This window comes from Rhinopithecus bieti, unplaced genomic scaffold (assembly GCF_001698545.2).
Source record: "Rhinopithecus bieti isolate Rb0 unplaced genomic scaffold, ASM169854v2 scaffold_7212, whole genome shotgun sequence".
NCBI lineage: Eukaryota > Metazoa > Chordata > Mammalia > Primates > Cercopithecidae > Rhinopithecus > Rhinopithecus bieti.
The window spans coordinates 6,231,063-6,256,301 of NW_016806198.1; the positions used below are offsets into that span (position 1 = coordinate 6,231,063).

Consider the following 25,239-nt stretch of genomic DNA (forward strand, 5'->3'; position numbering starts at 1 on the left):
TTTACGAATGGAGACATTAAGATTTAGAGAGGCGAAGTGATTTGCCCAGGGTTGTACACCTAGTATGTAGCTAAGCTGAAACTCAAACTCAGATCTCTTTAACACTAACTCATGAACTCTTTCCACTGACTAGGTGAGTTTCCAACGTGGAGAACATGATAGAAAGAAACCAGATAACTTGCTTCTATTTGCGGGATTGCAGAACTGGGCAGGATGCTAAACCTAGGAGACTGAGGTTACAAACAGGGCTTTAGTCTCACAGAAACTGGAGTTGAGTAAGAGGAAGTAGATGACCAGATGCATGAAGCAAACCAATATGGTGGATTTGGGGAAAGACTGCAATCCAGCGGGCACAAACATGCCAGACCTTACCCAGTACTCTGGAAACTGAGCCTGGGTCAGCAGATTTGTGAGGCTGAGCCTCCTACTGTTCCCTTCGCTGTACTGGGAAGGCTGGAGATTTGGTCTGTGGACGGGAGACTTTGCTGCCTCCAGCTAAGAGGGCAGGTGAGACTGACACATCAGAGCAAAGGGAGATCCAGAGAGAGTGCCAGGCAGGTGGTAAGAGATGTGTTGGTGAGGAAGGAAGGGCCAGGTCACAAGCAAGTCTTGCAGACCACAGGAAGGACCTTGCACTAGATTCTGCAAATAATGAGAAGCTGTTGCTGCACTTGAACGAGGAAATAAGGGCTTCCAGGAGTGGTTTTGCTTGCCCACCTTGTTGTGTACCATGAGTTGCCTTAATTTCTCCACCAGTTTCTTTACCTCTTCACTTGCTGTGAGCGCCATAATGCCCCTTCACTGGTCAGGCATGTGATATTAAACGTGACACAAACACAAGCCTGGGAACCTCTGCAGTCCTCCTCCCTGGGATGTCATCCAGGTGGTCTAGCACAGGCTCCCAACAGTGCTAAAGTTATTGTAGAAAATTTGGACATTCTCATGTAGAATTCATGGATCCCTAAGAATCTGCCTGGATATCTGCAAACCCAGTTTGAGGAACACTCTCCTAACACTATGGTGTTCTATCTGTTTGCATTTGGTTTTCACGTGTCCATCTGCAAATCTCTCCTTGAGCCACTTTTTAAATCCGAACCATGAAGTTTTTCATTTTCAGGATCTGCAGAGATAGTTGCAACAAGGGTTACAGCTAAACTTGTAACCGTTGTCCCCGCTGGCATTAAATCTCTGGGGCTGGCAGTGTCATCTGTTGAAAATGGCCCTGAGGAGACAACTGAAAAAGGTGAGCAGAAGCAGTGCTTGTCCTCCCCACTGCTGGGATCTTTTGGTTAGGCTATGAAGAATCACTGTAGGCCACCTTTTCACGCTGTGACCTTCTCATGGGCGTGTGACTAGAAGACATAACCCCCCCTGACTGGATACGCACCTTGAGGTTCAGAGGAGATGTAAGCTGCCTGTAGCCCCTCAGTCACTGGGAAGCTGAGCCTGGGGGAGGAGCCACAGTCTTCTGAGCCCCTGACCTCGAGCTGCCACCACTCTTACTGGCCCAGAGGGAAAGAGTTCCACATCGTCCACACCGTGCTTTATTGGAAAGAATTAAGCACTTGGGTTTTGATCATTTTCCTCCTTTGTCTCTCCTCCCTCTGATGCCTTGAAAAAGCCTCTGCACCTGCAAGGAGGCCACAGCCTGTTGGGCCCACAGAGGAGGGGCTTTGTTAGTATCTGAGTATGGCTTCCATGGTGTCCAATGCAGAGCTATGGAGAAAGCTGCATTTGAGATTCGTGGACAGAGGAGGAAGGATAGAAGGAGGAGAAATAGAGACAGAGAAAGAGAAAGGAATGGGGAGACGGAGAGGCAGAGGAGAGAAAGGCAAGCCCAACCAGGTGTGCTAACCTGATGCCACCAGAAAGCATAAGATTTCAGCTGGGATGCTCCCAGGATGCCAGGTCTACTCAGTAATAAGACATGGCCCCAAAGAGCATCTTGGGTCCAGAGAAGTCTCCATCCCTTAGGGAGATTTAATAAGGAGCATTAGAAGCCTAGAGAGAAAAGACTTGGTCTCTGAAAGACAATGCATCCCAAGCAGGGGATGAGCCATAACAGCTTTCCCAGAAGAATGGTGAGCCAAGGAGTAGGACATGGGGTTCCTTTGCAAGAACCTAGAGTTGTCCACATACAAACCGGAAGCTCACATGGCCTTCCTCTTGCAATGGCTGCCCCGACAGTCCTTGCTCTCCGGACAATTCCTGTTCCTTTCAGCCTGTGACAGATTCACCTTCCTGCACCTGGGAAGTGGGGACAACATGCAGGTGATGCCACAGCTTGGAGAGATGCTCTTTTGTCTGACATCCCGGTGCCCAGAGGAATTTGAGTCTTATGGCTGTTACTGTGGACAAGAAGGAAGAGGCGAGCCAAGGGATGACCTGGACAGGTATGGAGAGCCAGCAGTGACAGCTCTAGTGTAGTAGTGCTGATGCTGTCTGCACCAGGGAGTGGTGACAGCTCTCCTGGACACCAGGCTGCACCTTGGGCCTCACTAAAAGCTTGGTGCACACCGCTGCTCACTCAGGAGGCTCTTCAGCATTATAGGCCCATTCTCCTGGTGAGCAGCTGAGACTCAGGGACTGACTTGTTTGAGGTCGTTCACCTTGGAAAAGGCAGAGCCAGAAAGATCCACATCTTTTGATCTGGGGGCCTAGAGCCCTTTCAGTACATTGACAAATACTGCCCAGCTACCCTAAGAGGGCCAATCTACAAATAACCTTCAAATGACCCCAAGTCCACCTATTTAGCAATAACCAACATGTGGAATTAAGGTCTCCACTTGGTTTTTCCTGCAGAAGGCCACATTAAAATCAGCCTTTTAGGCCGGGCGCGGTGGCTCAAGCCTGTAATGCCAGCACTTTGGGAGGCCGAGAAGGGTGGATCACGAGGTCAGGAGATCGAGACCATCCTGGCTAACACGGTGAAACCCCGTCTCTACTAAAATACAAAAAAACTAGCCGGGCGAGGTGGCGGGCGCCTGTGGTCCCAGCTACTCCGGAGGCTGAGGCAGGAGAATGGTGTAAACCCGGGAGGCGGAGCTTGCAGTGAGCTGAGATCCGGCCACTGCACTCCAGCCTGGGAGACAGAGCCAGACTCCGTCTCAAAAAAAAAAAAAAAAAAAAAAAAAAATCAGCCTTTTAAGTGTAACTTCTCTCAACACCTTTTAAATATAACTGCTAATTTTCACATCTACCACTTGAAAGAATTTTCATTGACCTCATGTACTCATTAATGTATTCATTCATTTAAATGTGCATTCAATCCATACCGCTTGAGCTTTTGCTCTGTGCCAGCCACTATGCTAGGTGGCAGAGATGCAACAATGATTTCGCCCTCACAAAGCAAAATAAAACAAACTACTTTTGCCCAGTAGAAGCTTATTTGGTGAAAGAGATGGACAATTAAAGAAAAGTACTACCCAATATAATAAATACAGTAGGGTAAACAGAGGACACCACGGAGGACTCAACCTGAGTTTAAGGAATTTTCTCAAAGTAGCGTTGATCAAATTTTTTTTTTTTTTTTTTTTTTTTTTTTGAGACAGAGTCTTGCTCTGTGGCCCAGGCTGGAGTGCAGTGGCCGGATCTCAGCTCACTGCAAGCTCCGCCTCCCGGGTTCACGCCATTCTCCTGCCTCAGCCTCCCGAGTAGCTGGGACTACAGGCGCCCGCCACCTCGCCCAGCTAGTTTTTTGTATTTTTGTAGTAGAGACTGCACGTGGGGACAGCCCCAGTCCACAGCCAATGGAGAGACCTGCATTCAAAAGACACACGTCCTCCTTGGGTGGTATGGTTGCAAAGCAAAATCAGCAACTATCGATGAATTTTAGACACACAAAAAGACAAGGCTTGTCATAGCTAACACAAAGGACACAGTAATGGCAGGAATATGGAGCATGTCTGCTGCAGGTTGGATGTGTGGGTGGCTGTATTTTTTTACCCATTCACTTTCTTTCCACTGCCTCTACCTCTCAGCTATCCCGGCTTCATTATCCTCCTCTGAGGTTTTCAGTGAAGGAAATCCAGGCTCTGCTGCACAGGCAACCTTCAAAACCTACCTCCCACCAGGGAACCCGAAAGAAGTTTTTACTCTAGCGAAGGTTATGCCACACTGTGGAGTCACAAGCATGTTTACATTCTGAGGTTCATCCATATGCCCGCTGCTCTCCATGACAGAGGACAATTTAAATAGTGTCAAGGTTTTTTAGTACATAGCCCTCAATGAGATGAGGCAACAGATAGAAACGTAGCCAGTAGCAGTCTCTGCGTTCTGTTGAACCCCTTGGGAAAAAGTGGGTATGATTTTGAAGATGTTTCCTGGTAACTGACCATATTTCACAAAAATATTAAATTTGACCAGTTGGGCAGGGAAGTTATGATATGGCTACTTCACATCTGTAGAAAGAAACTGAAAAACTCAAGGTCAACAGGAGAAAACCCTTGACTAATTATATTAGTCAAACTAATATAATTTTTTAAAGAATGTATTTTCAAGACCACGGATACTGTACGTTGTGGACAGTTTCAGTGATTTTATGAGTGTTTTGGTTTATATATGATTTCTGATTCACTCACTGACTTTAGAGTTTAACTATCATATCAAGTATCCACCCCCACCCATCCCTGCCAAATACACACACAAGATTTTGTGGCTCTTTTGTGCTAATAGCTAAAGGAGGCAGACGCTGACCTCTAGCCAGTGGCCTTGTAAGCATATGAGGGGGATTGTTCCTCTGATTGCTAGCAACGTGGAAAAGTTAATAAGCAGATAACTGGTTGAGAAGGGGTGCAATAAAAAAGCCACAAGAGTCTATGACTTATCCCTGCTGGAGCTGTGGCCTCCCAGACAGACTGAGAATTATTAAAAGACATGGAAGAGTTGAAAAGGGAGTATTTGGGGAGCAACTGTATCTCCCTATTGGCTGAAGTCATCACAAGTTTCTTAAGGATGTCCACCTGGCAAGAGGGGACACTGGATATTGTGAGGCCGTATCAGCCAAGATGGGTGGATATGAAAAGCAAGACATTGATTCCTTTTCATGTATTTATGAGGTCCTGATCTATGCTGGACACTTTTCTAGATGCAGTTCTTTATTTATGCTCAGGATGGTTACTCTGTCCTTTTTTAAGGCTAGGGACAAATGACAGTGCACTGTGGATGTGAGATTAACTCTTCATGTCGAAGATCGGAGGGAGTAAGGTTACTGCTAGCCCATATGGTACCTTTGCATAAAGATCGGAGGGAGTAAGGTTACTGCTAGCCCATATGGTACCTTTGCATAAATTTAACCTTCCTTAAGACTCTATTTCCATCTGTTAGAAAATCGTTTAAATAAATATGTAAATAACCTATCTTTGCCATGAACAGTTACAATAAAAATCAAAAAAATTTTTTTAATAATAAGATGCATACAGTATGATTGATGCTGCCTTAGATGTGGCCTTTGTGCAGTATACAACCCTAACAACCATCCACGATGGCCCTTGGTGTGTATATGAGTCAGCCCTGTGTGCACTGGAAAGGAGGCACTGGCTTCCCTCACTACTATAGGGCATGTAGGAGAAGCAGGCTGTGCTTGAGGGGGTTCCTAGGGAAGCTGGGAGTTCTGAGAAGTAAAGCGTTTTCCTTGGTCTTAGGTGCTGCTTGTCCCATCACTGTTGCCTAGAACAAGTGAGAAGGCTGGGCTGCCTGCTTGAGAGGCTTCCTCGGTCACCGGTGGTGTGTGTGGATCATACACCCAAGTGTAAGTGCTGTTGGTTGCACAGTGAGTTATTATTTCTTTCAGTTCAGCATCGTGACTGTGGATGCTTTCCCAAGCACTTCTTCATCTGTACTGTGACTTAATACTCTTCTCATCTTCTCTTTTCTTTGTTGTTGTTTTTTTTTTTTTTTTTTTTTTGAGATGGAGCTTCACTCGGCCATCAGGCTGGAGTACAGTGGTACAATCTTGGCTCACTGTAACCTCTGGTTCCCTGATTCAAGCGATTCTCCTCCCTCAGCCTCCCAAGTAGCCGGAATTACAGGCACGTGCCACCATGCCCAGCTAATTTTTGTATTTTTAGTAGAGATGGGGTTTCACTATGTTGGCCAGGATGGTCTCTGTCTCCTGACCTCGTGATCCGCCCGCCTTGGCTTCCCAAAATGCCATGATTACAGGCATGAGCCACCGCGCCTGGCCAATACTCTTCTTAATGTTGAGGCGCATATTATCACACCTCCTCCACTGATGGGGAGATTCACTGTCAAGGGGGTGAGCTGCCTAAGTCACAGAGCTGGTGACGAGCAGGCTGGGACTAACATAAAGAGCCCAAGCTTATTGATTCTCAGCTCTTGATGTGTGTTAACAGAATTAATCCTCTAAACAGTTTCACGAGGAAGCACTATTATTCTTCCCATATAGCAGATAAGGCAACTGAGGCCCAAGATCACACAGATAGAAATAAGTGGGAGAATTGGGATTGGAATTGTAAAACCATATCACTTTAGAACTAAAGCTGATTCTTCACCATACTAGTGAGTTTCTAAGTATTTTTTCTTTTTCTAAGAAGCAGCGTCCTTTTCCCAAGGGAGATCTGAGGAATACTATTTTGAAAAGGGGGACTGGCCCTGGCTGAAGAGCGAGGCGTGCCAGCAGCTCCACTCCTCCCTATAGTGGAAGCCAGAGGCTCCTCTGTATCCCTTCAGGGCCTCAGGTGGGGAGCACTCTGAAAAGTGCAATCTCCATGGGCAGGCCCCTGACAGTGAATGGAGACTTGCTATAGATTTGACTTTATCTGCATTCTCCAGCTCCATTTCCTCGTTCATATCAGTGGATGCACTTCCCTTACAGTTTGCAGTTTAAAAGGAAACACTTGCCCTAGAATTTTACAGGGGCCCTACAAGAGTTAGTTCTCATTTTCATTTTCGTCTGGGTAAGTCCACTAGCTGGACCGTCCATCCCTTCTTTTTCCTCTACACAACCTCAGCACAGTGCATGGACTGCCATATTGTCTTGCCTTGTATGATCAGCTATGTCTGTCACATCCTAGGAGCTTTGTGTTTACATATCACTCATTGATTCACTCATTCATTTGTTCATTCTATTATCCACTTAACCAACAAACCTTCACCAGGAACCAGGCAACCAATGAACTTTCATGATCCTTGCCTCAAATTACGCACAGCTTGGAGGGAAGAGATGTAGGGAAGCAACTATTTGAATCCCATGTAGTATATGTGCTAACAGGTAGCACAGGGACCCTGGGAATGGGGGTAAAGGCATTTGAGTCTACAGTATGGCAGTGAGAACAGGATAATTTGGGAAAATTCAGGAGAGGTGTGAGGTAAGATTTACCACATTCCCAGATGGCCATACTGGGCACGGATATTCCAAGCAAAGGGAAAAGGGGAAAATGGTGGTGTTTGGGGAATGCTGGGCAGCGTAGGGATAACTGAGCTGTGGTTTTGTATTGCTGGAACAGAAAGTGGAAGTGGGAGGCCCGGCTGGGGAGACAGACAGGTGCCAGATCATGAGCCCAAGAAACCTATGTGCAAGATAGAAGCATTTCCATTTTTTCCTATAGGGGATGGGAGCCAGGGGAGGGTTTAGAGCCCATGAGTTGTCACATGATGCAATCATGCCAGGAGGTCTCACCTGCTGGGCTGAAGGCTTATTCTGCATTCCTCCAGTATCACAGAATCCAGGAACACTGCATCTGGAGATTGAACTGATTCAGAGCTTCAGTAAACTGGTTCTGACTCTGTGAAATTTAAGCATAGCCTGCTGTACCAGATGCCAGGTATTAGTTGATGAGAAATGAGGTCATCTCAAATCCTGGCCTGTGCTGTCATAAGACAAACATAGGGAGGAAGGACAGAGTGGTTCTGGGGAACAGGACCTCTGTATGTCTCCACTGTGCTCTCACACTTGGTACATTTGCCTGCTCTTCTTGTCACTTCCTGCTGCTGAGATGCAACTGGCATGTCTGGGGCTGATATGGAGACCAATTTAGGAGGCTTGGAAGGTCTGTGCGGTATGTGATAGGAAAAAATCTGGTTGATGAACATTTCGAAGTAGGATTAGATGCAAAAAAAAAAAAAAAAAAAAAAAAAAAAAAAAAAAAAAAAAAAAAATCCCTTAGCTTCATTGGAAGCCACAGATAACAAGGATAATATTTGTAGAAAGCTTATGTATGTCTAGCACCTTCAAAGATATTATTTCATTTGAGTCACATCACTCCCACTGTATGCAACTCATACATTGAAAAAAATAGGGTTGGTTTGCCAGATCTAGCAAATAAAAATACATGATGCCCAGTTAAATTTGAATTTCGGATAAGCAATGAACATTTTTTTTGTATAAGTATGTCCTAAACATACATACATTCAAACATATTAACTTAAATTCAAATTTAACTGATCATCTGTATTTTATCTGGCAATATGAATGATGAATAGGGAAATTCTGGCCCAGAGAAGGAAGAAGTAATCAAATGTAACACATATTTCCTGAGCACTAACTTGGGAAATATTTGTCAAGGTTTGAGGTAGGTGCTTGGACTCTGCTCTGTCAGCAAGGTTCTCTGTCCAGCATTGTTACCCGCGGCAAGTCCAGGCAGCCTCTGCAGTCCTTGATCCTTCTCTTCTTGGGAGAAAGAATTCAGCCAAGAGACAGAAGTACATCTAAGGGAGAAACAAGAGTTTACTGAAGCAAAGTAAAGTGTACTTGGAAGGGGCCAAGCAGGCAACTTGAAAGATTTGAGTGTCCTGCCTGATGGTTGGCTCAGGGCTCTTATAGATTTACTATTTCCTGTCTTTTTCCCTCAATCTCTTCCTCTCGTCCCTCCCCCTGGGCAGTCTGTTGGCTAATCACTGCATGCACAATGACTTGCCAGTATCTAGGAAGGGCCACAGGCACCCTCTGCTGGCTGAAGTTATGTGCATACTCTCTTAGGGCAATTTCCCCTTGTCTAGCACCCTCAGAAGAAGGCCACTGTGCATATCTGGACATGTCCCCAGAAGAAGGTCAAACTCACCATTTTCAGTTTTTATTGGGAAGTTGCCCACAAGCTCAAGATGTCTCCTTTTGTTAGGAAATTTTCTCCTCCCTGTTGTCAGCTGCCTTACAATTGCTTGACAGTCACCTGACAGTTGCCTGATCTTCTTTGGGGCCCTATCCTGCCCTGCTCGTATCTACCTATCTACCTACTCTAACACCAGGGTGAAAAATGGAGACATAAACTGACAATGACTGTACAATGTGATTAACACATAACCTGCAGTGATATACAAAAACACGAAGTGGGATTCCATGGGAACCCGCAGGAAAGACACTTCCCTTAGCCTGGTGGCTCAGGGAAACTTTCTGGAGGAGGAGAAGCCAGCCTAGTCTTGACAGGCACCTGTTGAGAGCATTGAGAGCATTCCTGGCAGAGGGATCATTCCCAGCAGGAGGAGAAAGTTGGAAAATTGCCAGCCATATAAAGCGCACACCCTGAGGGCATGTGGAAGATGGGGAGGAAGGAGAAGGGCTGAGGGGTGGCCAGGGCTATGGGGGGCTCCCAGTGCCATCCTCAGAGATCTCACGTCTCCTACTCTGCACTTTCCTTCTAAGGTGCGGGCCAAAGCCTGTGTGAGAAGTTGCTCTGTGCCTGTGACCAGATGGCAGCTGAGTGCATGGCCTCTGCCTCCTTTAACCAAAGCCTGAAGTCTACAAGCAGACTCGGGTGCCCTGGGCAACCAGCGACCTGTCAAGACAGCCTGCACCATGTGCCTGCAGCCCCCACCCTGAGCTCCAGCTCTGAGGAGGACAGCCAGGAGGACTCTCCCCAGGAGGACCTTGGCAGATCCAAGAGGTTTCTGCAGAAGTCATTGGGTCCCTTGGGGACCAGGCCCCTCCATGGAAGATACATGCCCAGAGAAAATGGTGAATACCCTCAGTAGTGCGGCTCCTGCTCCACCTTCAGCTCTTTAGCCCTCAGCCTCCTCTGTCCCTTGGAGCCTTCCTCCCTTCCTTTAACCCAGAGGCTGAGAGGGAACAGAGGCCGTGAGCTCTGCCCATGCACCATCAGCTGTGGTCCTCTCACAAGCCAATGTGCATTTGGAGAAGGCAGACCATGGTACCTCCATACTCCTTTAGTGCACTCTGGAAGCTCAATAAATACTCCAATCAACATACTCTGATGGTTTTTCTTTTAAGACATGTTTAGATACTGTCTCATGAGTAGATTATAAAAGTGGAGATAGAGACAATGAAGGAAAAAATATCTCAACTCCCTAATCACAGAAAGCTACTTCTCCTTTTCTTAAAAAAACTACATATATATGAGCATATTGTATCAATCCTATGAAATTACCACCAATAACCCACCCATGCTGAGGACTGAGATGGCAGCTTTTCTGGTGTGTGCCCTAAAAAATACACTTGGCACCCTAAGAGGGTGGCCCTGTGTCACAGCCACCAGCAAGAGAAATTGCTGATCACCCTGTCCTGGGTCGTAGGCTTCATTTTTTTTTTTTTTTTTTTTTGAGACAGAGTCTTGCTCTGTTGCCCAGGCTGGACTGCAGTGGTATGATCTCAGCTCACTGCAAGCTCCACTTCCCGGGTTCACGCCATTCTCCTGCCTCAGCCTTCTAAGTACCTAGAACTACAGGTGTCTGCCACCACACCCAGCTAATTTTTTGTGTTTTTGGTAGAGACGGGGTTTCAATACCATTTATCTCAGTGGTTGGAAGTTCCAGGGATGCAGGTGCCCACTCTGATACAGGCAGTTTAATATTATGGTGATTAAAAAATACTTAAATGCCATCCATCCATCCATCCATCCACCCATCTATCCACTCACCCACCCAATAGTTATTGAGCTTTTATGGTGTACCTAGCAAAAGGCAATGTTCTACCAGAACTGCCCTTAATATCCTATGGGGACACAAACTCTTTGGTTCCTATCATATCTTTGGTTCTCAACCCCCATGCATCAGGTATCCTGTAGTAAGAAGATATTTTATTTTCTCCCTCTCCTCAGACAGGAAAGCAGAACTTCTAAAGAACTCAGTGTTTGCTGACTTTCATGGCATGAAAATATCCCAAGGTTGGCAACACCTTAAGTAGTCAAAAGGTCATGGTGCCAAACCAACAGTCGATACCCTTCCCTACCTTCTAGGGAAACCATGTGATAATCATTTTTTTTTGACGAATACAACACACTGGAATCTTTTCAACAACATGATCTTAACTAATAGTCTAAGGTTGCATTGTCCCAGAAGTAGACCCTTAGACAAGGACTTAAGGGCACGTAGTTTATTTGGAAACTGAAGAAAACACTGTGAGGAGAGTGAAGAAATAAGAAAGGAAAGAAAAGGCAGCCAGTGAATGTGATTTATCAAGCCAAATACCACTGTGGAGGCCTAGACCACTTTCCACTAGAAGTGCCATCCAAGACTTTGGGAGCAAGGGTAGGATGCACATTTCAGAGTCATCTCATCCAAGGGAAAAAAGTGGAATACACACACATGCACAAACACACACACACACGCGCGTCCGCACACACACACACACACACAGACAGACAAGCAGAGACGGTGAGAGAGAGGGATGGAGGGAGACAAACTTCCATCAGTCATTGCTCCTGAGGAGGGTGATATTTCCTTCTGGCCTGCTGCACAGCTGGGGACAAAATGGGCTCTGGTGGCCAGAGAAGTCTTTAGGCAAAGAAATGCAGGTGTCAGCAGCTGACAATCAGCCAGCATGCACTAAAATGGCAAGGATGGAGGCATGCCCCCATGGCATTTGCTGCAAGTAATAAATTGCTTGTTGGCTGGCTCCTTCTTCCCTTCCTTTAATCCAGGAGGAATTGACTAAAGGTCCACTCACCACGGCTGTCACTGTGTTAGGTTACCCACAGTATAATGACCATCTGCCTTATCCACATCTTCACTAGAAGCAGCTGAATGTGACTGGGGGAAAAAAAAAACACAAAACTGAGCTGACCTATTTCACTTCAAGTTTACAACCATGAAACCTCAAATGGATGCTCAGACTTTTCCTAATCCGTTGACTCTTCTGCTCTACAGGACAACTATTTGGTATCTTCTCTTCTGCCCTCAAATTCCCCTTGCCTCCCCCTCACTCTCAATTGAGGATTAAAGAACTTTGAAGAATTTGAAATTTTACCTTACTTACAACCTTACAAGGTTGTGTTTCATGGATGCTGGCAAAAGACCTGAGATGCTTGGGTCAGAGACAAAGGACTTTATTACTTACAGCAATGACAGTAGCCTGAGTGCCAGCATTCATGTTGCTTTCCTGAAACCTGAAGCAGTGCAGAGAGGGCCAGGGGACACCTACACATGCAGTGGTTTTAATTACACAGGAGAATTCTGAATTTAGGGAACCTGGATGTTTTATAACAGGCTTTAAGACTGCCTGTCTTATATCCCAGATGGAGACATTATGTTTAAAATACAGAAAATAAGTATGTCTGCCTACGGAGTCAAAGGGAAACATTATCCCTGTCTTCCCAGTCTGTTTGCTATACTGCATCCTTGAAAAGTTAGTCCAGGATAAAGGTAGTTTATGTCTCAGCTCACAAGACATGCAGAAATGCAAGAGACACATGGAGAATTGTTTAGTATGATTCTCATCTAATACTCAGTACAGTATTAGATCTCATCTAATATTCATTTAATTAGATCTCATCTAATACTCTATTGAGAGAATTGAAGCTTTCCAATGGGAATACCTTCATCTTCCTGCCATCAAAACTACAAAATTCCCCGCATAGACTTTCTCTTCCTTCTTGTTACAATGAAGTAAGTGTTCCTTGTCCTTATCGACGGTCAAATTCTCCACCTACCATCTAGTACAATGCCCTCTTACCTTCTCTAGGGTTTGATTCCTGCAAATATCTCCTCTTTGTTCTATATCAATTTCTCTTCCTCTTCTGTATCACTCTAATCTGCGTGCAAATACAGCCTAAAGTCTCCCATCTATAAAAATCCCTCCCTTGACTCTACATTCTGCTCCAGATATCACTCCCCATTTATTTATTTGTTCTTACAAGACAACTTCTCAAAAAATGGTTACATTCCCTGTCATCTTTTCAATCAGGCACATAACATCATTCAACAGAAACTGTTCCAGTCAAAGTCACAAATGACCTCCATATCGTTGCTTGGACCACTGGACACCTTTTAATCTTCCAGTATAATTCCACACTGACCACTCCGTCTTTCTTCAACATTTTCCTCTTATCAGCAATGACTACACATTCTACTAGTTTTCATTCTACCTTTTTGGTTACTTTCCCTCAGTCTTCTTTGCTTATTCCTCCTTCTTTAGCAACCCTCTAAATGTTAGTGTACTTGAGTGCTCAGTCCTAGGCATTATAAAAGAAAAATTTTGCTCTAGACATTTGTTAAAAAATGGCAAGGCAGATTTTATTCAGTACTACTGCAGTAGAGGAGAGACCTCTGTGCAACTTGAGCTCAACTCTGCCAAAACAAAAGGTGAGAGGCCTTTTTCTCAGGTATACAACTCAATATTGTAAATTATTGTCCCCATGCTGTACATTAGATCTCTAGAACTTATGTTGCACAATTGAAACTTTGTATCCTTTGACCAACATCACACCATTCTTTCCTCCCTTAAGTCCCTCTTCTCTGCTTGTACAGGTTTGAGAATTTTAGATTTTACATATAAGTGAGATTATGCAGAATTTTTCTGTGTCTGGCTTAATTTACTCAGCATAATGACTTCTAGCTCCATCCATGCTGTCACAATGGCAGGATTTTCTTTTTGTGGGTGTAGCTGAATATTTCATTGTGCATATATACACCGCATTTTCTTTAATCATTCATCTGTCAAAAAATATTTAGGTTGTTTCCATATGTTGACTATTGTGAATAATGTTGCAATGAATACAGGAGTGCAGATACCTCTTTGAAGCCTATTTTTAATGCCTTTGGATATCTCTATCTATCTATCTATCTATCTATCTATCTATCTATCTATCTATCTATCTATCATCTATCTTTCTATAGAGAGAGAGGAGTGGGATTGCTGGATCATATAGCAGTTCTATTTTTAATATTTTGAGGAATCCCTGTACTGTTTTCCATAATGGCTGTGCCAATTTAAATTCCCACCAAAAATATAAAAGAGTTCACTTTTTTACACATCATGACCAACACTTTTTTGTATATTTGATACTAACCACCATAACAGATTTGAGGTGATATTTCATTGTGGTTTTGATTTGCATTTCCCTGATGATTACGAATGTTGCACACTGTTTTATATGCTTTGTTAGCCATATGAATGTCTTCTTTTGGGAACTATTTAGGTCCTTAGCCCATTTTTAAACTAGATTATTTGTATTTTTGGTATTGAGTTATGTGAATTCCTTATGTATTTTGGATACAAACCAAAATGCCTAAGAATGTATTTTTTCTCACATTTTGTAGGTTGTCTTTTTACTCTGTTGTTTACTTTGGTATGCAGAAGCTTTTTCATTTGACATAGTCCACTTGATTTTTTTTGCTTTTGCTGCCTTTGTTTTTTGGGTCATCTCCAAAAAAATTATTGCCAAGACCAATGTCAAGAAGGTTTTTCATATATTTTCTTCTAGGATAGTGTCAAGTTTTGTGTCGAAATCTTTAACTCATTTTGGGTTGATTTTGGTGTATGCTGTGAGATGTGGCTCTAATTTCTTTATTTTTTCAATGTGTATATCCAGTTTTCCAAACACCATTTGTTGAAGAGGCTGTCCTTTCCCCATTGTGTGTTCTTAGTACTCTTGTAAAAGATCAGCTAACCATTAGTTTGTGCATTTATTTCTGGGCTTTCTATTCTGTTCCATTGGTTTGTGTCTGTTTTTATGCCAACACCATACTTGCTTATTATAGCTTTGTAATGTACTTTGTAACCAGGAAGTGTGATGCCTCCAACTTTGTTCTTCTCAAGATTGCTTTGGCTATCCAGGATCTTTTGTGGTTCCATATGAATTTTAGGATTGTTTTTTCTATTTCTGTAAAAAAAAAAAAAAAAATGCCATAAGGATTTGCACAGGGATTGCATTGAATCTGTAGATCACTTTGTGTATTATGGACATCTTAATAATATTAATTATTTCAATTCTTGAAGAATGTTTCTCCATTTATTTGATTCTTTTTTAGTTTCCTTCATCAGTGTCTCATAATTTTTATTAAATAGGTATTTTACACCTCTGGTTAATTCCTAAGTATTTTATTTTCTGTTACTGATGTAAGTCTGATTGTTTTCTTAATTTCCCCTTAGCATAGTTTGTTGGCTGGGGTGTGCTAAAGGAAACGTACTGAAGGATGTAAGGGGGACTGGTCTATGTGATAAGCCATCTGTGTTTGTTAATTGGTGGTTATCTAAAGGCAGAACAAATTTCTCATGTGTTAAGGACAGGAGGCAGTTTTGCAAATGAGAGCAAGGTGGGAGATAGCTCTTTTGTAAACTGGAGCAATGTTGAGGGAGATAGCTCTGCTGTCTCAGTTCCTGAGCCTACCCACCCTCAGGAATTGGGACAGGAGAGCTATCTCTCTCAATGTTGGCCTATCAAAGAGATGGCTCCTAGGTCTGTGAGGAGACATTTCTGAGTGGTAGAAGATTTATATCTCAAAGGGGCAGGGAAAATAATTCCTTTTCACTGGAAGGAAGATTCAATTATTTTGTCAGCATCGAACTTTCTCAGACAAGGACTTAAGTGGGGCTGGGGTCCTTATTCTAAGGGTGTGGCCTTGAGCTGTTAGGAGCTATACTGGTATTTGCTCAAGCCTCCTAGTGTGGAGAGTGGACAAAATTGTTTGTGGTGAGAGTGGAAGTTCTCAAAGGCCTAGTCTGAGGCCTAATTGAGAAGAGGGCTCAGAGGAGCCTGACTTGATCTCCTTGATCAAGGAGAGAGTCTTTGTCAGTATTCTCTTCTCTCTTCATGCAGTCTACTGATGATTTCCATATTTATGGCTCAAATGCTGACCTTTTCCATGACTCCAAACTCGTATATTTGAATAGTCACTTGGATTTTTGCTCGATAGTCTTTAAGCATCTGAAGCTTAACTTCGTCAAAACAAACCCCTTGATTCCTAGCCTGATGCATCCTCTCCCACTATGAACTTGCTCTTGCCCCACTCTTCCTGCCTCAGTGAATGACATAGCCAATCATCAAACTTAATCTGTCCTAAAACCTCGGAAACTTTTCCTGTATCTTCTCAATTCAACCCATCAATACACTCTCCTGGCTCTACCTCCCTTGGTCTACATCTCACCGGCAACAACCAGCTGCTCAGGTACTGGGAATGAAGTAGGTCTAGATTCCTGAAAAGTCCTGCCAGGGAGAGCAGTATTTGGACTAGGAAGCCTTTATGGAGAGCTTTTTAAAGGGGTGTCTTGCAGTGTCTGTCAGGTACAGCTTAAACTGGTAGTTTGCTTTATATTTACAGTAGTCCCCTGCTTATCTGCAGTTTTGCTTTTTGTGGTTTTAGTTACCTGTGGATAATTCCGGTCTGAAAATATTAAATGGAAAACTCTAGAAATGAACAATTCAGAGTTTTTAAACTGTGTACTGTTCTAAGTAGTGTGACAAAATCTCTCACCACCCCAATTCATCCCACCTAGGATGTGAATCACCCCTTTGCCTAGCATATCTGTACTGTAGAAACTCTCAGTTATCAGATTGACTGTTGCAGTACTGCAGTGCTTGTGTTGAAGTCACCCTTATTTTATGTCTATAGAAGTATATTGTTATTCATTTTTCTATGGGCTTATTGCTGTTAGTCTCTTACTGTGCCTAATCTATAAATTAAACTTTATCAAAGGTGTGTATGATAGGAAAAAACATAGTAGTATATAGAATTTGGTAGTATCCACGGTCTCAGGCATCCACCGGGGATCTTGGAATATATCCCCTGCAGATAATGGGGGAATAAAGTACATTTGTTTTATGTTAATAGCTTATCAAGAATTTCACCCTGGTTGGCTGACTGGTAAAGGCAGGATTCAGGCATTCCAGACCCCTGGTAAAAATACCATCTTATAAAAAATTCTGGGTTTATGCTTAACAATCTGCAGGGTAGGTTTAGATTGTGAAGGGCCTTGAGTGTCTGGCTAAGAAGCGAGCATATTGGTTCTTTTAAAACACATCAAGTTCACTACTTCTGCTTAACAATCTTTAATTGTTCTCCCTATAAACACTGTTAAGCAGAAGTAGTGAACTTATGTTTTAAGAGATGATTCTGACAGTGCTTAACTGAACTAGAACTGCAAAGTTCCTCCATGTCCCATTCCCCGCTGTGTGTCTTGGAGTAAGCACCAACTTCTATCCTGTTTAGTTTCCTAAATCACTTTTCATTTCATGTCTTTTCCGTTGGGCCCATCTTGCTGGCTGCATAGCGGAGGGAGGGGACAGTCCCATTCTGCTCCAGAAGGCCAGAGGGAAGGCGTTAGATTTGATGATTCCCAAGCATTATTCCAGGTCTGACTCAGTGAAAACAGTCTTCATAGCACTACACTGTAGACTGAATTACAAAAAGCTAGACCTGAAAGGGAATTTAAAGGTGATACTTTCCCTGACATTACAGGATTCTGATGGTAACCTCTCCCCCAACAGTATAAATCAATAATGGATGGAGAGAAAGACTTTTTACCCCACTTTGAGTTTATATGGTTTCTAGGGCATTTTTAGATTTCAAATCCTAATAGTTTGAAAAAGGGAACGGCAAACACATGAACAAGCAGCTCTTCTAGCTTCTTGGTATCTTTCTCTTGGTCCCTTTCGCAGCCCCTCTTTCTAAAGCTATGTGTTCCCAGGTGTCTATGTGGGGCCAGCAGCTTTTCACAAGTCACAAACCCTCTCTTCCTTGGGACACGCTCTTTCACTTTCAGTTTTAATTATTGTCAATGTGCTTTTGACTTCTGAATCACTACCAAATCTCTAAATTCCAAGCCTGAATATTCAACTTCAGGCTAGTATATGTTACTTGGATGCTCCCCAGGCATCTTAAATTTAACACATCCAAAACAGGACTCATGTTAAAGGAGTCACTTCCTCAGGAAGCAGAAAGGCTGGTGTTATAACGATGATGGAAGCCCTATAATGTTGGGCAAGGAAGTCTGGGTCCTGTTGTGTATAGGAAAGTCTGAGAAGTATTTTAAGCAGTGCTTCCTACACTTCAGAAAGATGTATCTGGCAGCAAAATAAAAAATTGGAAAGAGTGCAGACTAGGCACAAGAGGCTACAACTAAAAAAGACAACTCAATAAAAAATAAAGATTCAGAATATATATTTCTCCAAAGAAGATATACAAATGGCCAAAGAGCACATGGAAAGATGTTCAACATTATTAGTCCCTAGAGAAATGCAGTTGCCAGGGCCTGGTGGTGAAGGGGAATGAGTGACTGGTAAGGAGTATGCAGTTTCTTTTTGGGTGATTTAAGTGTTCTGGGATTAGATAGTGGTGATCAGTGCTTCACTTTGTGAATATATTAAAAGCCACTGAACTGTACACTTTGAAATGTGAATTTTATGGTATGTGAATTATATCTCAGTAAAATGTTTTTTTTTTTTTTCTTTTTAAAAGTAGACTACTATGGACTGAGTTGAATGCCCTGGATCCCTAATTTCAATTTCTTTATTCATTTAGATGACTTACAATTATATTTGAGATGATTACTTTTTATATTTTCTTGCTATATTAGGGCATGGAATGGTATTTCTAATTTTCAGATACACTAAAGTTGATGTCATAATCAGAAGTTTACTAGTTTAATGTTAGTTGGTGAATGACTACTGTCAGCTTTAAGTCTGAATTTCAATGTTCTCATCTGTAAAATGTAAGCTTTGAATGAACCTGACTCTAAGATTCTTTCAGCTGTTAAGTCTCTTAAATCAGGAATCGTACAAGTGTACAGCTGTAACCTTTATGCAGGTGAAGTAGGATAAGAAAAGCAAAGGGTTAGCAAATAGAACAGTGCAAGAGATTTTATGGCCAAAACCAGTGAGTGAGCAAGATGGGGGACACATGAAATATAAACCAAATGCTCCCAGATTTAGTCTTGTTCTTAAATACCAGATTAGATGGTGCTATCTTGGAGATCTTTTGCTTGACTTCACATCCTCTAATCCTCACATATCCCTTCAGACCCTGCTGTGATAACAATTTCCACACAGACTCTGCCTGCCTCATGGAAGTGGAATGGCAATGCCTGCGTGCTTGCTGTACTGCTGTACTTCCTGCCTTCTGGCACAGGACTTCCCTGAGAAAGACGTATGGGAAACCTGGGGTAACAGCTCAGCACTCAAGCACAAACAGTCCAAAAATGTGGGGGAGTTAATGACCACAGGGCCACCTTCAGCCATGAACAGAAGCCAAATAATAGATGCTTTCCCAATTTTTCATCCCCTGGGAAGTTTTGAGATTATTTTTATGAGACTCCTTAGAATGTCCAATGGAATGGTTATGTAGGCACCTCAAGTGATAGACAATCAAGAAATCCTCTTAACCGGCTTTTTCTGCTTCCATGTTAGATCAATTCCCAAAGTAATACCTGCACATACTCCTTGTCTCAGGCTCTGCTTTAGAGACACCTAGGCTAAGACAGTGCCTTCCTAAGAGTCTGCCTCTGATTCAACATACAGGTAAAAGGCTGAATACAGCAAAACTAAGAGGCAGAGTTTAATGTTCCACCTCGCCTCTGCTTTTTCCTTCATTTGAACTTGGCACTTGAGATCAATAGTTTTATCAGATGAGAGAACAGGTAACAGGATCACAGCAAGAGTTAGAAGGAAAGTATCTGGGATAGCACAGCAAACACCGTGCTCATTTTATACCCATGCAAACAGGTTCACAAACGTGGAATGGCTGGCCTAAGACTGCAAAGCTGAGGGCTGCCCAGTTGCTTATGTGCCAGTGTTGTGAACTCAAGGATGATTATTAATCATTTATTGAATGCTTATTCTGTGTCACGTAGGCGTGGCACAGGGAACCTCTTCTAAGTGGTTCACTTACTCCTCACAGCTAACCTCGGAGGGCAGAACTTACCATACTCATTTTACAGTTGAGAACTTCATGGATCAAAATTCAGTCATTGGCCTAAGGTCACTCAGTCAGGTAGTGGTGGTGCTGAATTTGTGAACAAGAGCCGGAGCTCCTCACCACTATGCTACATTGCCTAACAAAGGAGGTTCAGGCTATGATGCACATCTTTGTAAGTGGTAGAATAAGCAAACTGGGGTTGGGGAGATAGGGTACTGAGGGTGTATATATATATATATATATATATATATTTCTTATTTTTTCAAGAGCTGCTTTGTGTAATTTATAGGACAAGGAGGTAGGGTTGAAAAGACAATCATTAAGACTGACACGGAGATGGCAACTACATTTTCACAAGCACACACTGTGAACTTTACCTTACTATGTCTTGTCATGACTAGTAGTTATCATTCTGATATTCCAATGTACATGGGAATGAATCCACTTGGCAAATTCATTTCTACTAAAGCTTTTCATTTTTTGTTTTTGAGATGGGGTCATGCTTTGTCAACCAGACTGGAGTACAGTGGCATGATCCTAGCTCGCTGCAGCCTTGAACTATTGGGCTCAAAAGAAGCTCTTCGTTTTTAATTTAAGCAAATATTGAATAAATTTAATTAAATGTAACAATAGCTATTATAAAAAATGAACTTAAATACAAGTAATCTGATTTATGTTTTATTGCTTACATACGAATTGCACAGTGAATTTTACATTTCAAAACTAACTTTAATACAGATATAAGCACGAATAAGACAAATTAGTTCCATTTTCAGACAGGAAGAAAAACATTTTGGGTAGGGAGAAGTTAATTGCTGGTAAAGTGTAGTACTATTATTCTAAAAGATGATGAGTTCAGAAGTATTAAGAAAGTATGTGTGTGTGTAAACTCCAATAACAATAAAACTCTGTAAGTGGTCACGGGCAACACAAGTACAGGAGGAACATTTAAATGTTAACTGTTTAATGTCATGAAAGAAAGAGTGATACAAGCAACTCGATACAGCAAAAAGAGAATGATTAACAATTTATTGAGTTTTATATATCTACAAAAATATAGCAATACAGTGAACTTCACCAAATCCTAAATGTTCAGTACCTGAACTGGCTACAACACCACGTGCACACCCTGTTCCTGCAGAATCTCCTGCAGATATGGGAGAGGCAGCCAGTGAACAGATCCATTTCTTGGGAATCCTTGTCAACAAGACCAGTTTAGAAATCCACGATATGAAGAAGCCTAGTGTAATTTAAAACAGTAACAAAACCCCGACAAAACCCAAATCAACAAAGACCAAGATAAAGGTGTGATCAACATTAATTGTAATGGTTTTCCTTTACATGCAATACATGCATTTTAAAATCACTAAGAAACACGAAATTTTGTAGAGCAAAGTTTGTGTTTCACAGAAGTGCAAATGAATATTTTACTTTTTGTACTATTAAATTATATATATATTTCCATACAAAAGCACACAGTGTTAATCTATAAAATGACATCCAAGTGGATGATGATTGTTTTGCATGTCCCCTGCTTCGATTTTTTTAAAATATATAGTCAAAAATTAACATCCTTCTTTAAAAATACAGAAGGAAAAAAGGGCAATAAAAAAAATACAACTTGGCTTTACTGACTGGTGTAGCATTTTACCTGATCAAGAGGCAAAGTTCCAGTGACAACTGCCACAGGGCCCTTCAGTCCTCCAGTGGTAGCGACTCCACTGGCACTCTGAAACAAGTCTTGTTGATCTACATTTAAGAAGCAGCCCAGGATCTTTCAGTGTTATTTCATAGGTTTCAATGACTAGACTGGTTTTCAAGATGTTGCGCTTCTGTTTAAGTCTTCAGAAATTTTCAAGTATGCTCGTCCTATTATCATTTCCTTACTTTTTTCCGTTTCTACTACAGGTGCTCAAATAGCCATAAACACAAACATCCCATTCTTCACTGCAATTTTTTAAACAAAACAAAAGCCAAAATTAAACCGTCTTCTAGGCTACAGTTTTGATATGTATGCTGTTTTATGTAAAAGAAATGGAATCTGAAAAGATAGAACTATAAACAGGTGACTTTATAAAATGTCCTAAGAGAATTTTCTGAGTTACAAAGAAAGCTGTTCATTTTACCATGTGATAGAATTCACTAAGATGTAAGTACTTTTATGGGTCTGTCAGTGTATGTGTAGAGTGCACCTGTGATCTTGGTAGCTGAAATCAAAAGCAGCTTAAATTGACAAACTTTAGCACACTTGATTGTTAAAACACAGGCAGCTTTTCAAATATGATATAACTGATTCTAAACAGATGCGTACAAGTCACAGTTCAAATCTTACAAATTAAAAGTCCATCTGGAGAATTTTTTGACTATGAGGATCTAAAACAATGCACAATATACAAATGTAAATAAATGTACTCTTAATGGAAATCAAAATGTACAGACTCTTCACAGGTGAACTAATAGCTGTTTTAAATGTCTTTCTTTTGCACTAAATATATATCTCATTTAATTAATGGAGCCACAGCAAAATACTACTATAATTTCAAAGCACAGCCTGTAAACTAATACATCTTATGATGTAAAAATATTGCACACTTTGGTACTCCAAGAGTAAGCTCTACACTTCTCAAGCAGAATGGTCAAACTCTTGGCAGGAAACACAGTATTACAAGAACCGGACAATTTAAAGTATGGCGTTTTTAGGGTCATATTCGAGGAATGCTATTCAACAGATGTCCTATTATTGTGAAGATAAGGAATGCCTATCACATATTATTACAGTAACTGAATAGCAGGGTGCCTATCCCAGCTTATCTAAAGCATGGGGACAAAAAGCCACCGAACAGTTTTGCAGCCCCAGGACTAGGAATATATTTAAATGTATTTGCCTTTGCAGAAAACAACAACAAAAATTCTACATCTAAGCGGCTGTGTAGATGTTTAAGAGAGAAACAATTTATACAGTTTCAATCCTCTGAAGGCTTACTTTTGAAAAAACATTACATTTGTGAAAAGTTTAAAATATACTACTTAACAGTGGAATAAAGTGAAACCAAAACATGTTCAACTTAAAAGGCAACAGGAACCTCAAAGCAAATTAACATGACATAAATCTATCTTCGAAAGTACTTGAAATTATATATAGCTCCAAAACTTCTAATATGGTATGCCAAACATTTGGTTAAAGATATGTTCCATCATTATTTTCAAGAAGTATGTTAATACACATTAGGTAAACCTTGAAAGCTCAGCTTGGCCGTAATTTTTAGGCTTACAAATCATATGCTGAGGTCTTCATGAGCCAATCAGTACACACACAGATCTGGAAACTTCATCTCATAGACTGGGACAGACTGGTATTGGGCATGCCCAGAAGTAATGGTCAGTGTTCCTGATGGACTGGGAGGAGGACTGTAAAAGAACAAAAGAACATGGTCAGCAGGTGTACTCACAAGCTGTTAGAGTCACCGAGTATTCTGTTTACTATCCGCAAATATCAAAGTCAGACTCCTCAACTGCAGAGATCAATGACAGTGTAGTTACTGGCCAGCTACAAGGCTGCATGGGAAACAGACCACAGTAGTGTCAAACTGTTTTTAAGTCTAAAGCAGACATTTTCCTTGGAAAATATGTATATACAATTTTAAATGCGATTATACTCTATACTCATTCTTGTAAGCTGCTTTGTTTCATTAGTAAAAAATTATTTCATGTATACAGATATTATGTTTTTGATGATAGCATGGTATTTCATGATACAGATATATCATACTTGATTTAATCCAGAGAACAAATACAGGTTCATTTTCATTTTTTCATCATAATAATGTTAACAAGTCTGTTCTTATACATACATAATTTTATTCTGACTGGTTGTCTCCTTGGTTTATAGTCTTATGAGCAGAATTTCTGCATCAAAGTGTATTCAAAATTTTGACTTTGGTACATATATATGGCCGGAATACCAGCAATTTACACTTTCAGCTTTTCAGTGTACCTTTTACACTGTTACAAATATTAGATATAGTCAGTCTTTTAAAACAGCTTTGCCAATCTGAGAGGCAGGAGGTAATTCTTTCTTATTTTCATTTTTAATTTTTATGTTACTATTAATGGCAAATATCTTTGTAGCATCCATTTTAGGTTTCTTTGAAAATGTAAACTGCCTATTTAAGTCCACTGCCTCTAATCCTACTCAGATATTTTTCTCTTATCAATTTGGGAAACTAACCTTTTGTCATATGATATAAATGCTTTCCTCCAATTCATTATTTCTCAACTTTTTTTGTTGCCAAATGCTTAAAAACCTTACCAAAAAATCAATTATTTCCTTATAATTTTTAGTTTTTGAGTTATGCTAAGAACAGCGTTCCCTCTATGCCAAGGTTACAAGAAATACTCCTGTATTAATTCTAGTGTTTTATGTATTTTCTAAACAATGAGTGAAGTTGTCTATTTTGGTAAAAGCAGTGAAGTGGAAATCTTGCCCCAACCCTCTCTCACTGGTCAGTAGTGTTTAGCAGTTGTCCAAACGAGATTAACTCAACAGTTGCTCTTTTCCTTGAAAATCTGAAATCTTATCTTTACCACAGATACCTTCTATACTTGAATTTTCCTCTCTTCCACTTACCCATATGCAGGTCCAACCTGATGTAAACACCAAAGATCTGTCATATGTTTTTCTACCAAGCAAGGCAAATGCTCCCTTGTTTCTTTCTACAGCATTTTCCTGACTGCTCTTGCATGTGGATTCTTTCACATTGCCCTTAGCATCATTTGTTCAAATACTTAAAAAAAATTATCTTACTAAAATGATAGCTCAATCTACAGAAAACTGATGTCTATATTAACTTCCTATTCAAGAATGTTTCCATTTATATAAATATTCTTAAGCATATCTCAGAGATACATAGTTTCTTCATTTAAGTCTTATAAAGTTCTTTGAATTTATTAGTTCATGGTTAAGAACGTTTTCATTTTAATTAATAAATGCACAAATATTAATTTCATATAATTATTATTATTATTATTATTATTTTTGAGACAGAGTCTGGCTCTGTCGCCCAGGCTGGAGTGCGGTGGCCGGATCTTAGCTCACTGCAAGCTCTGCCTCCCGGGTTTACGCCATTCTCCTGCCTCAGCCTCCCAAGTAGCTGGGACTACGGGCGCCCGCCTCGTCGCCCGGCTAGCTTTTTGCATGCT

The 25,239-nt window shown here is 41.4% G+C and overlaps 2 protein-coding genes and 1 long non-coding RNA gene across 9 annotated transcripts in view; 1 reads left to right on the plus strand and 2 right to left on the minus strand.

The window, feature by feature from the left end:
• OC90 (otoconin 90) overlaps positions 1-10,158 on the plus strand; it is a 37,080-nt gene extending 26,922 nt beyond the window's left edge. For both annotated transcript variants that reach the window (XM_017875174.1, XM_017875173.1), the window contains 4 exons: positions 1,118-1,243; positions 2,222-2,393; positions 5,643-5,749; positions 9,599-10,158. In XM_017875174.1, coding sequence (XP_017730663.1) covers positions 1,118-1,243; positions 2,222-2,393; positions 5,643-5,749; positions 9,599-9,927 — 734 coding nt within the window. In that variant the 3' untranslated portion in view covers positions 9,928-10,158. The remainder of the gene's footprint in view (positions 1-1,117; positions 1,244-2,221; positions 2,394-5,642; positions 5,750-9,598) is intronic.
• LOC108531613 (uncharacterized) lies at positions 1,172-11,940 on the minus strand. 2 transcript variants are annotated; one of them, XR_001886225.1, is made up of 5 exons: positions 11,858-11,940; positions 8,506-8,667; positions 7,640-7,745; positions 2,155-2,247; positions 1,172-1,648 (listed from the first exon to the last, which is right to left on the minus strand). It is a non-coding gene; the product is annotated as an uncharacterized LOC108531613 (long non-coding RNA). The 2 variants fall into 2 exon arrangements; XR_001886224.1 differs by having other exon boundaries at positions 2,144-2,247.
• Positions 11,941-20,705: 8,765 nt separating this feature from the next.
• Positions 20,706-25,239, minus strand: part of EFR3A (EFR3 homolog A) — a 109,559-nt gene continuing 105,025 nt past the window's right edge. For 4 of the 5 annotated variants that reach the window (XM_017875175.1, XM_017875178.1, XM_017875177.1 and 1 more), the window contains one exon: positions 20,749-23,448. In XM_017875175.1, the coding sequence (XP_017730664.1) occupies positions 23,343-23,448 (106 nt within the window). In that variant the 3' untranslated portion in view covers positions 20,749-23,342. Of the gene's footprint in view, positions 23,449-25,239 lie in introns of all 5 variants that reach the window. The other variant, XM_017875176.1, reaches the window with a different exon arrangement.